The sequence below is a fragment of the Rhinoderma darwinii genome, chromosome 6 (assembly GCF_050947455.1).
Source record: "Rhinoderma darwinii isolate aRhiDar2 chromosome 6, aRhiDar2.hap1, whole genome shotgun sequence".
Classification (NCBI taxonomy): Eukaryota; Metazoa; Chordata; class Amphibia; order Anura; family Rhinodermatidae; genus Rhinoderma; species Rhinoderma darwinii.
The window spans coordinates 82,045,538-82,058,463 of NC_134692.1; the positions used below are offsets into that span (position 1 = coordinate 82,045,538).

At 41.4% G+C, this 12,926-nt stretch overlaps 1 protein-coding gene across 5 annotated transcripts in view; it reads right to left on the reverse strand.

Annotated features, from left to right (window-relative positions):
* Window positions 1-12,926, reverse strand: part of PDAP1 (PDGFA associated protein 1) — a 110,584-nt gene that overhangs the window by 32,572 nt on the left and 65,086 nt on the right. For all 5 annotated transcript variants that reach the window (XM_075829976.1, XM_075829977.1, XM_075829981.1 and 2 more), the window contains exon 4: window positions 3,708-3,829. In XM_075829976.1, the coding sequence (XP_075686091.1) occupies window positions 3,708-3,829 (122 nt within the window). The remainder of the gene's footprint in view (window positions 1-3,707; window positions 3,830-12,926) is intronic.

Below are 12,926 nucleotides of genomic sequence, written 5' to 3' on the forward strand. Positions count from 1 at the left end.
ACCTGCTCCTGCCGCCGCCGCTCCCTCCGGTCCGTCTGCTCCCTCCGCTCCAAGTGCACAAGTCCGGAAGCCGCAACCGGAAGTAGTAATCTTACTGTCCGGCCGCGGCTTCCGGTCCACAAGAAAATGGCGCCGGACGTCACTCGGCCGAATACCTTCAATTTGGACTGTGTGGGAGCGGCGCATGCGCCGTTCCCACACAGACGGCGTACAGCATAGTGGATGGAACGGGCCCCGTTCGCATTCACTATGGGGCTGTATGTGCCGTATTCCATGGCTGTATGTGTCGTTAATCGACACATACAGAGATGGAAAAAAAAATGGCAGCCCCCATAGACAAGAAAAAGTGAAAAAATAAAAAAAAGTAAAACACAAAAACACACAAATAAATAATTTTTTTTAAATAAAACACTAAATGCAAATTGACATAAAAAATTTTTTTTTTTCCGCGACACTCGTCCTTTAAATGCGGGGGGTTGGTGGTGTGGCCGCTTTCTTCTAAAATGATCAGGCCGAGATCTCCAGAAGGGGGTCTGGTCTTTCCAGCAGTTTTCCACTCTGGCTCTACTCTGACCCTGAGCAGGGAACCTTCTCTATCATATTTGATATCAAAGTAACCTCCACATAAAAGCCAGGACCCAAGGTTTCCCATCAGAGAATCACACTTTCCCTTCGTTGGCTTGCCTTTTTTACCCATAAAGCGTCCTGGTGCCATCTCTTTCCCAGGTAAGTTACGAACACTCTTCGGTTGTGTACAAGTTTTCAAAGAAAATGTGATTCATCAGACAAGGCCACCTTCGTTCATTGCTCCATTTCTGAGGCTCATGTGCCCACTGTAGGCGTTTTGGTGGTTGACAGTGGTCAGCATAGGCACAACATTGGTCAACATAGACCGGTTAGTGGCTCCGCAGCCTCATATACAGCAAGCGGCGATGCACTGTATGTTCTGGCAGCTTTCCAACATAGCCAGCATGAACTTTTTCAGCAATTTGTGCAATTTTAGCCCTTCTACGGGATTGGGCCTGGAGATGCTCTGACCTAGTCTTCTAGCCATCACAATTTGGCCCTGCTCAAAGTCGCTCAGATTCTTACACTTGCCCAATTTTCCTACTTCCAACGCATCAACTTCAAGAACTGACTGTTCACTTGCTGCCTAATATATCCACACATTGACAGCGGTCATTGTAATGAGATAATCCCTGCCAGGTCACTTCACCTAATCAGGGGTGTTAATGTTATGGGTGAAAGGTGTATATTTTCACATATTCACCAGAACTAAATATATCAAACATCTCAGCGATACAGATACCGAAAAGATTTGCGTGTAGGTGCCAGAGGGGATTATAAATGCAACTGCTCTTCTTTTCCCACTTTTAGTAGAGAAACAAAAAAAAATACAAGACCCCCTAAATGTGACATCTTCTCTCTTATTGGCATAAAGGGTAATAACATGAAAAGCTATTTTATCCCCCTTGGGGTAACTGGAGGCTGTACAGGGGGAGAAAATAAAGCAAAAGGCTGGGATCTTACTTCTGACTCTCACATGGGCTAGTGCTTATAAAGCACAGAAAGCTGTAAAGTTAAGTGTCTGTAAGGGCCTGTTGACATCAGCATTGGCTTTCCGTTCAGGGGTTCCGTCGGAGGTTTCCGTTGGGTGAACCCCTCAACGGAAAGCCAAACTGAAACCTTAGCTTAGCAATGTTTCCGTCACCATTGATATCAATGGTGATGCAAATGGAAGCGAAGGTTTCAGTTTGGCTTTCCGTTGAGGGGTTCACCTGACGGAAACCTCAGAAGGAACCCCTGAACGGAAAGCAAACGCTGATGTGAACAGGCCCTAAGAAAAGATGTAACGCTGGACTGATTTAGGCAAGTATGAGCATACCCACTACATCAGATTAATAATTTACATCTATTGCATTTGAAAATATCCTAGGACTAATAGCTGCTTTAAGTCTTTGCTCACATCTGGGTTATTTCCGAAATTAACAGATGCACCAGATCTTCTGCATAACGGACACCAACGGTGCCTGAAGATATTATCCCTCTAAAAGAGGACAACGGGAATAATTGTAGAGGATAGAGGGAGGGCCAAGATATTAAACATGTATTTTTCATCAGTGTTTGCTGATGAGCTGCCGGTGTCAGATATTCAGGGACGGACGGACATTAAAAGGTTCTTCACCCAATATTACCTACCTAAAGTAATCCGTCATCTACATTATACTAACTTCACTGAGGGGTAGAAATTACCAGCTGTTTTGAAGGGGTCGATAATACAATACACTGCAATACCTATATATTGCAGTGTACTGTGCTATGTACTCGGTCAAGAAAAGAATGGCAGACCTGTGGGTCTGCATTGGGCCACCAAGCTAGCATAGCAAACATTGGAACACCACGGACGAATCATGGGGGGGGGGGGGGGTTACGGAGGGGTGACCAGCTCTTTGTAACAGCTAAGGCTGTGCCGTTGCCTTTATGTTGAGGGATTCCGTCTGAGGTTTCCATCTAGTTAACCCCTCCACAGAAAGGCAAACGGAAACCTTAGCTTCCGTTTGCATCACCATTTAATCTCAAATGTGACAGAAACGTTGCTAAAGGATTCCGTTAGTCACCGTTGTGACAGAGTTCCTTTGTTTTTGACTGAATCAATAGCGCAGTTGACTGCGCTATTGATTCTGTCAAAACCTGGGAGGTGTCTCTATTACAATGATAGGCTAGAGAAATTGGGCTTGTTTAGCTTGGAAAAAAAGATACCTTAGAGGTGATCTTATTAACATGTAGAAGTATATGTGTGGTGTGGACTGGACAACACAAAGAACTAGCACATAATTTATTCTTTCCGAAGACTTAACAAATAACCAGGGGACATTCGTTGCATGTGGAGGAAAGGCGTTTAGACATCAATATAGGAAAGGGTTCTTTAGTTAGAGTAGGCAAACTATGGAATGCCCTACCTCATACGATAGTAATGGAAGATACTATGTCAGCATTCAAAAAAGGAATAGATGGTGATTTAAAAGGGGTTGTCCACTACCGGACAACTGATGACTTATCCACCAGATAGGTCATCAGTGTATGATCGGTGCGTGTCCGACACCCGGACCCCACATCGATAAGCTGCTCCGGCTGCCTCCAGGCACCAGATGTCCATGCCGGAAGCAGATGGCTCCGGTCACGGAATAACAGCTGAGCTGCAGTACTGCAGCTCTGCTCCTATTGAAGTGAATAGGAGCAGAGCTGCAGTTCTGCAGCACGGCCGCTATGCAGTGTACAAAGACAGCTGCTTCCGGCTCCGTACACTGCATACTGGGCAACAACATCCGGTGCCTGCAGGGTCCGGGTGTCGGAACCACACCAATCATATACCGGTGGATAGGTCATCAGTTGTCCGGTAGTGGACAACCACTTTATGACAGATTGCATTGAGGGTTATAATTGATCTTTAGAAAGATTGAACCTAATAGACCAGAGCCTTTTTGCAACCCATGTAACTATGTAGCGTCAGAAAAACTGCTAAAAAGGGAGAAGTTCCAATAACAAACAAAGGAATTACTATTCTAATGAACATTTAAACTAACATGTGCAATGCATGGCTCGGAATTGCACTCCATAAGTCTTTGTATAGCTCTAGCCTAAGAAATGTTGCCAGTAAGCTATTAAAAGTCATGTTAAACAAACATCGCAGTCATAGGATAACTTACTTCTCTCTTCGAGACAGTTCCCTAGGTCCTTCAAGATCAAGTTGAGTAACCTTTTTAGAAGCCTGTGCTGCACGATTGGGATTTTCTATGTCAATTAAGCCTTCTACTCCTTTACGTTTTTGCTGAAAAAGAAAATTGTTTAGAACTAGATTACAAATCTACAATAAAGAATAGGTCTTCAAGGTTAAGTAGTATTAGAAAGCTGGCATCATAGAAACCTTAACAGTGAGTGAGAGAAAAAGATGGAATGAAGCATTACCACTTACAACTGGGTTGGGGTGTATTTAGGGCTGGGCCATTATTTTCAGTCATTCACTCTTTCAATGCACTACGATTTAGATTTTTGTCAAAATTAGAAAACTAGTTTAAGCTGCGTCCTCATATGTGGGAGTAGGTGCTGCAGGATGAAGAGAAGCGGGGTGGGGGGGGGGACTGCAAAATTCGCCTTATAGGCAGAGCAGCGTGTTCGGCAAACTCTCTTCACTAGCCCTCTTGTCTGCTAAGGAGCATATGAGCGGATAGCTTCACTGAAACTCAAGCAACAGCATCTCACTGCTTCTCAGCCCCTCTGCCGACACCTTTACTCCTTAAACTCCATTCGTCACCAGAGTCAGTCCTCAGAGGAGGCTAGCATGACTCGACTTCAGGCTGAAACCAGGAACAGGACAGTGTAACAGCAAACTGAGTCACCGCCCTGGTCCTCGTTGCAGCCGGATGTGGAGTCATGATAGCCTCCTCGAAAAACTGACTTTAAGGGTGGATAGTTTAACAAGTAAATGTGTCGGCAGAGGTGCCTGGTGGAGCAAGCTGGATGAGGCTGCCCCTGAACGGTTTGGACCGGAGAGAGGAAAGTGGAGTGACTCCGTGGAAAAAGGAAAGTTTGATTTGTGACCCGGCATTCCCATACAAGTGCTCAAAGCCTTCTGAGAGGCAGGGGGAGCATTCTACAATAAAAGGAATTCTAATTCTCTTCCGTAAAGAATTGTGGCCCATTCTAATATAGAGAGAGGAAATACACTATCAGACAAAGACTGACACAGAGAGACTGACATAAAGAGGAGAACGTCAGACTTTTTTTTCTCTTTCTCTCTCTCTATCAGAATGGGTCCTAATTTCTTACACAAGGGTTTGCATGTGCAGCTATTCCATAATATACACTGTTTATAAGAAATGTCGCTTTTACAAGTGAGCACGATCACACTTAAAACCTAGGGAAGAATTCTGGTAAGCAGTATACATTATTCAACCCTTTCCCACTGCGGCTAGTTTTGACCTTCCTGACAGAGCCTCACTTTTCAAATCTCGACATGTGTCACTTTATGTGGTAATAACTTTTATTCAAGCGATTCTGAGAATGTCTTCTTGTGAAACACTTGGACTTTATGGTAGTGGTAAAATTTGGATGATACATAAAGTATTTAATTGTGAAAAACACCATAGTGTAGTGAAAAAATTGAATTTTTATATATTTAAATGCATCTGCTTCTATGACAGATCGTAATGCCACACAAAATAGTTGCTATTTAACATTTGTCTAACCATATGTCTACTTTAGATCGTCATTGTTTTTTAAACATCCTTTTATTTTTCTAGGACGTTACAAGGCTTATAACTTTAGAAGAAATTTCTCAAATTTTCAAAAGGATATTTTTTCAGTGACCAGTTCAGTTCTGAAGTGCCTTTGAACTGCCCATACTTTGCAAACCCCCATAAATCACCCCATGTTGAAAACAGTACCACTCAAATGATTAAAAACAGCATTTAGAATATTTCTTAAGGTGTTTCACAGGTATTAATGCAAAGTAGAGGGGAAATGTACAAATTTTGTAGAAATTAATTTTGAATCCATTTTTTCTGTAACACAGAAGGTTTTACCAGATAAATACAACTGAAAATTACCCAGATTCTGCCATTTTTAGACACATGTGGCCTTAGTGTGCTAATGGACTGAAACACAGGCCTCAGAACCAAAAGGAGCACCTAGTAGATTTTGGGCCTTCTGGTTATTAGAATATATTAAAGCACCATGTCAGGTTTGAAGAGGTCTTGTGCTGCCAAAACAAACAGGAAACGCCCCAAAAAATATCCCATTTCGGAAACTGCACCCCACAAGGAATCTAGCGGTGTAGTGAGCATTTTGATCCCACATATATTTCAAAGATTTTCTTAGAATTGGGCAGTGAAAATTAAAAATCGAATTTTCTCCAATAAAACATGGCATTTTTTTTTTTTAAATTTCCATAAGGACTAAAGGAGAAAAAGCACCCCTACATTTGTAGACAATTTCTCCTGAGTACAGCAATACCCCATACGTGGTCATAAACGGCTGTTTGGACACATAGCAGGGCATTTGGAGCTAAAATTTTGATGGAATAGTTTGTGGAGGCCATGTCGCATTGCAAAGCCCCTGACGGGCCAAAAGTGTGGAAACCCCCCACAAGTGACCCCATTTGGGAAACTACACCCCTCAAGGAATAGGGGTATAGTGAGCATTTTGACCCCAAGGTTTTTTTGCAGAGATTATCGAAAGTAGGGCGTATACATTTTTTCCAATAAAATGTAGGTTTAACAAATTTGTCTTCATATCCACAAGAACTAAAAGGAGAAAAAGCAACCCAACATTTGTAAAAAATTTCTCCCGAGTACAGCAATACCCCATATGTGGTCATAAACTGCTGTTTGGACACACGGTAAGGCTCACAAGGGAAAGAGTGCCATTTGGATTTTGGAATGGTTTCTGGGCACCATGTCGCATTTGTTGAGCCCCTGTAGTACAGTGGAAACACCCTGAAAGTGATTCCTTTGGTAAACTACACCCCTTGAGGAATGTAGGGGTATAGTGAGAATTTTGACCCTAAAGGTTTTCTGCTGAAATTATTAGAATTAATCCATGAAAACATAAGATTAAATTTTTTTCCAATAAGATGTCGTTTTAGATCATCATTTTTCATTTTCACAAGGAAGAACAAGCACCCCAACGTTTTTTAAAGCAATGTCTCCCGAGTATGGTAATACCCCATATGTGGTTATAAACTACCGTTTGGATATATGGGGGAGGGGGGGGGGGGGTTTCAGAAGAAATGGAGTGGTATTTGACTTTTGGAGCCTAGATTTTGCTAAAATGGTTTGCAGACGCCATGGCGCATTTGCAAAACCCGATGTATCCAAGAAAAAAAAAAAAGTGACCCCATTTTAGAAATTACCCCCCTAAAGGCATTTATCAGGGGTTGTAATGAGCATTTAGACCCCACAGATGTTTTTCAGACATGAATGCGCAGTTGATGATACAAAGTGAAAATTGCAATTTTTCCACTGATCTGCCATTTCACCGCTCAATATGTTGTGCTCCGCTTGTGCCACTGGAGAATCTTACCCCATAAATAGTTAAGCGGATTCTCCTGGGTATGGCAATGCCTTACACGTGGATGTAAACTGCTGTTTGGGCACACTGTAGGGTTTGAAGGGAAGAACTCCCAATTGGAGCGTGGATTTTGCTTGGTAGTTTTGTTTGGAGTTTTACTGGTATTTCAGTTTATAATGTGGGGGTATATGTAAGCTATGTGGAGTTTATCAGGGCATAAAAAAAAAAAAAGAGGTTATAATAATGGGGTAAATGACCAAAATATCCTTAGATGTGTAGTATGCTGTGAAGCAATCCGCTATGCGCAGGCCAGTGTCGCACTGATAAACGGTATTCTTTCTTATCCTCCTTTTATAACATTGCACCTTTTGGAGACTTACTCCTTTGTATTTTGGGAAAATTTACTGGCAAAAGGGCTGCACTGGTATAACACGGGAATTCTGGAATTGTTTTTTATTTATTTATTGAACCTTCACCATGCACCATAAATTACATGTCAACTTTATTCTCGGGTCGATACGATTACAGCAATACCAAATTTATATCGTTTTTTTTTTTCATGTATTGCACAATAAAATCACTTTAAAAAAAAAATACAATATTTTCTGTGTCGCCATATTTGAAGACCAATAACTTTTTTATTTTTGCATGGACAAAGCTGTATCTGGGATTTTTTATTTTTTGCAGGACGGGCTGTCGTTTTTATTGGTACTATTTTGGGGTAAGTGTGACTTACTGAACACTTTATATTCCATTTTATGGGAGGAGATGGGACTTAAATAGCGATTCTGGCGGTTTTCATATTTTTTTTTACGCTGTTCACCGTGTGGGATAAATGATGTAATCGTTTTATAGTTTAGGTCGTTATGGAAGCGGTGATCACAACTATGCACAGTTTTCTTTTCAAAATAATTCCAAAAGTAAAAAGACTTATTATGGGAAAAACTGCAATTTTTTTTTTGTATCTTATTTTTTTTGTGTTAACTTGAAACTTGTTTTTTTTTCTCACTAGAGAACTTGAAGGCCCTTAACATTGATTGCTATTTTAAACACACTGCACTACTAGTCCTTCTCAATGAATTCAAATATCAAAAAGTAAATTTATTTCAGAAATTCAATTCAAAAAGTGAAACTCCTATTATATAGATTCATTACACACAGAGTGATCTATTTCCAGCATTTTTTTCTTTTAATGTTGATTATAGCGAAGTTATATAATTTTTAATACCGAAATGTTGGCCTACTGAAATGTATGTACAGTATATGCACTCAATACTTGGTCGGGGCTCCTTTTGCATGAATTATGGCATCAACGCAGTGTGCCATGGAGACAATCAGCCTGCGGCACTGCTGAGGTGTCATGGAAGCTCAGGTTGCTTTGATAGCGGCCTTCAGCTCGTCTGCATTGTTGGGTCTGGTGTTATCTTCCTCTTGACAATACCCCATAGTTTCTCTATGGGGTTTTGGTCAGGCGAGTTTGCTGGCAAATCAAGCACTGTGATACTGTGGTTATTAAACCAGGTATTGGTACTTTCTGCAGTGTGGGCAGGTGCCAAGTCCTGCTGGGCAATGAAACCAGCATCTCCATAAAGCTTGTCAGCAGAGGGGAGTATGAAGTGCTCTAAAATTTCGCTTACAAAAGCGTTGTGTGAAATTTCTTGCTGTCAAGAGACGCTTGAGAGTATACAGTGAAAGATCTCTTTTCTTCCACTCATCTGCATTCTGTGGGGAGTTAGTGAGCAGCAAGCGCCCACCTCATCGAAATAGGCCTGCTGACATTCTTTGAGCTTCATGTGATGGAACACGGACTCTCTTGGACTATCTTGGATTACCCAAAGTACTTTCATATTTGAGCTTACTTTATTTGATACCCTGCAACTCAACGGTAACCTAGGATATGACTGACGGGGATCGGTTGGATCTATCGGTTGGCAAGTCCGAGCTACTTCTTGATGTTTAGACCCTCTCTGGGGTGGTTACTACCCATTTCCTTGTATATATGTTTAGGGAAGTATTATCCGTTGATTTATGGCGCGGATTCTCCCCGTATACCTCAGTGCCATGGTTCTAGGTATGCACTGGCAATGTTATATGCATCTCCCTGCATTGCCGGTCTCGTTATACTCTTTGCAGTTTATTTTTTCCTTCTTGCTCTGGAATATGCCTTGCGTGAATGATATTGTGATAGAGATTATGTACAAATGTTTGCTTATGCTAATTTCACTGTTTGAGTAGAAGTCGTATCTGAGAAGTGTGGGGCTATTGTTCTCTCCAGAGAAACTGGGACTCTTCACGTGAGTTCCATTTATTATGAATGGCCTCTATACTGTTATGTCATGGAATGTGAGGGGTATGGGTAATCCGCAAAAGAGATCAATGCTGTAAGCGCACATACGTAAATTTAACCCTCATATATTATGCCTTCAGGAAACACATTTAACGCCTGCTAAAATAAATACCATTCTTAGACCTCGAGTCCAGTGGTCTAGGTCACTCCCATCGCACATCATATTCCAGGAGAGTCTTCGTTTTAGTACACAAGTCTTTAACTGGTTCCCGACCGCTGGCTGTATTTTTACGGCCTGCGGTCAGGGTCCTTAAAACCCGAGCCATAGACTTTTTACGGTTCGGGTTTTAACTTGCTGCCCACGCGATCGGGCAGCTGAATGTCGGGTCTTCGGCTGTCAGTGACTGCCGGGGACCCTGAGGAGAGGATAGAAGCAGCTTTAGCTGCTTCTGTCTTCTCCGATGTCTTTTTACACAGCGCTCAATGAACGCTGTGTATAGGAATAGAGGCAGCGGCCGTGCCGCTGTCTCTATTCCTCCCGGTGATCATGTGACTGGTCACATGATCGCCGGGTGCCCTTACTTACAGACTGCTGCTGGGTCTAACAAGACCCAGAACAGCCCTATTAGTTACAATCGTCACTATGAGAGGGCTGATTTCCCCTGTAACTGGGGCTGCTGTGCAGTTCCAGTTACAGTGGAAAAACATGGTGTAAAAGAAAGAAAAAAAAAAATAAAGTAAAGTGCAAAAAAAAAAATTTAATAATAAATACACATAAAATACCCACCCCAAAAAAACAGTTCCCCCCCACCAATCATTGTTGTAACGCTAGCCCTGACCCAATTACTCTAATATAGACATGTAATATATTAAAATTTACGGTAGACAAATGACGATCACAAATAAAAGGTCTATTTTAGGGTAAAACTATGTTATTACCAAAAAAAAAATAGCTGAAACGTAAAAAAGATTATTTTTTTTATTATTATTTTCAAACTTTATGAATAAAAATTCTAAAATAGCAAAAAAGGTGTGTATAAAAACGATAAAAAATGAAACCTGCATTGTCTACGGAAAAAACGTAGCAAAAATCACGTCGTTAGCCCAACAAATAAAAAAGTTATAGCCATTTAACTAACGCGTGCTAAAAAGGGCTAAACGATGTCTGGTCCTGAAGGCGCAAAATAGCCCGGTCCTGAACTGGTTAAGATGGGAGGAGATACATACTAAAACCGAAGGCGGATATGTTTTTGTTTATGCTCTTATATAAAATGTTCCTTATGTTATATTGGTTAACTACTTTTCTCCGCCAGCATCTCTGCATATGTTAGCTACATTTGCTGCGAGATATCCGGCCACTACAGTGTTTGGAATGGGAGACTTTAAACATGGTAGTAGATTGCAGTCTAGATCGATTTAGGACTTCTCCCGACCCCAATATTATTCCTTCCACACCCTCTGTATTGGGTTTGTTGTTTACTGAATTGGGATGGACTGATATTTTCAGACAAATAACCAAATTCCAAAATCTATTCCAGTAATTTCCTGGGCAAAAACTCTTTGTCACGTATAGATTATATGGTTGGTAATTCTCTCATTATACCTTTCGTTGAGTCTGTATCTTACAAACCAAGGGGAGCATCAGATCACTCTCCCATGGTGATAAGCTTTAAACTCCCTGGCCCACCGTTGCCCAAGAGTTGGAAAATGCACCCCTTCTGGTTGACCGTGATCGGTTCTCAGGATAGGATCCAGATCAATTAGAGGTATTCAATTTAGACCACAGCTTATTTGAAGACTCCAGTATTTTATGGGACACCTTGAAGGCCTATCTTAGGGGTTGCCTCCGCTCCACTATTTCCTATTTAAAACGAGACTCCTCCAGAGCAGAGTCAGAAATGGCGACGCAATGCACAACCTTAGAGGAACGATACATTGCTGACCACACTGACACAAATAAGGACATCTGGCTGCAGATGGGGCGGAAATTCTTATTGCTTCTAAAGGAAAAAGCTAATAGGAAGCTATTTTTTGCAAAACAGACGTATTATGAATTGGGTAATCAGTCCAATAAACTTTTAGCTCATTTAATTCATCAAATTTCTCAAAGCCCAGTTTTCTGAAAATTTTGGATAAAACAGGTAGATGCTTGACAGATTCCCCGGAAATAGCAGAGACATTTGTGCAATTTTATAGAGAACTATATGCCTCCCAGTCCAACTATGAACTAGCTGACTTCATGTCCTACATGGATGATATATAATTTCCGACTCTGAATGAAACAGGTATGGAAGCTTTAGAATGTGACATAACAGAGGAAGAAATAGTGGAAGTCTTGAAAGATATGTCTAAGGGGAAGGCATCAGGACCTGATGGGATCCCTATAGATCTAGATCATAAGTACTCCGATCATCCCATCCCCTCACTTTGCTCTATGTTCTTCCACGACATTCGCACCGGTAGGTTACCAAAGTATGCATGATGCCAATAGAATTGTCCTGTTAAAGCCCGACAAAGACCCTATGGACTGTGGTTCATACCGCCCGATATTGTTATTAAATAACGATTACAAATTACTTACCAAAATATTAGCCAATAGACTTAAGGTTATCTCGCAGGTTATTCATACAGATCAGTCCGGCTTTATGCCCGGGAAATCTACCTCAGACAATATTAGGCGGGTACAAGTTCTCACGCAAATAGGAGTAGCTATGAAGGCTGATTGGGCTATGGCATCTCTAGACGCCGCAAAGGCCTTCGATTCCATAGAATGGTTATACTTGTTAGAGATTTTGAAAAGGTTAGGCTTTGATCCACAATTCCTAAGATGGGTATCTATTTTAGACAAGGCACCAAGGGCACAAATTCTGGTAAATGGCATACTTTCCCCATAGAGCAACTAGGCAAGGATGTCCTCTCTTTCCCCATTGATCTTTGCTCTCGCTATTGAGCCATTAGCAATTTGAATACGGCAACACTGGAGATTTGTTTGGGGAACAGGGAGGATAGAATTGGCTTGTACGCCGATGACATGGTCCTTTTCATGTCTCAACCGAACGGGTCTCTCCCACTGGCAATCACAACTTTGGAAATCTTTGGGCGATTTTCTGGACTCCATATCAATTGGAGTAAGTCCTTCGTTATGCCCTTACAGGGGATGGTCGGACTCTGTACATGGCTTGCGGGTGGTTACTTCATTTAACCCCCTCCCACCGCAGCCCTTTTTCAGATTTTCATTTTTGTTCTTTCCTCCCAAAGCCATAACTTTTTTATTTTTCCGTTATATTGTCCTGTGAGGGCTTGATTTTTGCGGGACGAGTTGTAGTTTTCATAGCACCATTTATTGTGCCATATAATGTACTAGGAAACGTGGGGTAGAAAATGAAAAAAAAAAAAAACAGTGATTCCTCCATTGTTTTTTGCGCGTAGTTTTTATGGAATTCACTGTGCAATTAAAACAACATGTTAACTTTATTCTGCGGGTCAATACGATTACGGCAATACCAAATATATATAGTTTTTTCTATATTTTACTACTTTTACAAGTAAAAACCTAAGTGTAAAAAATAAA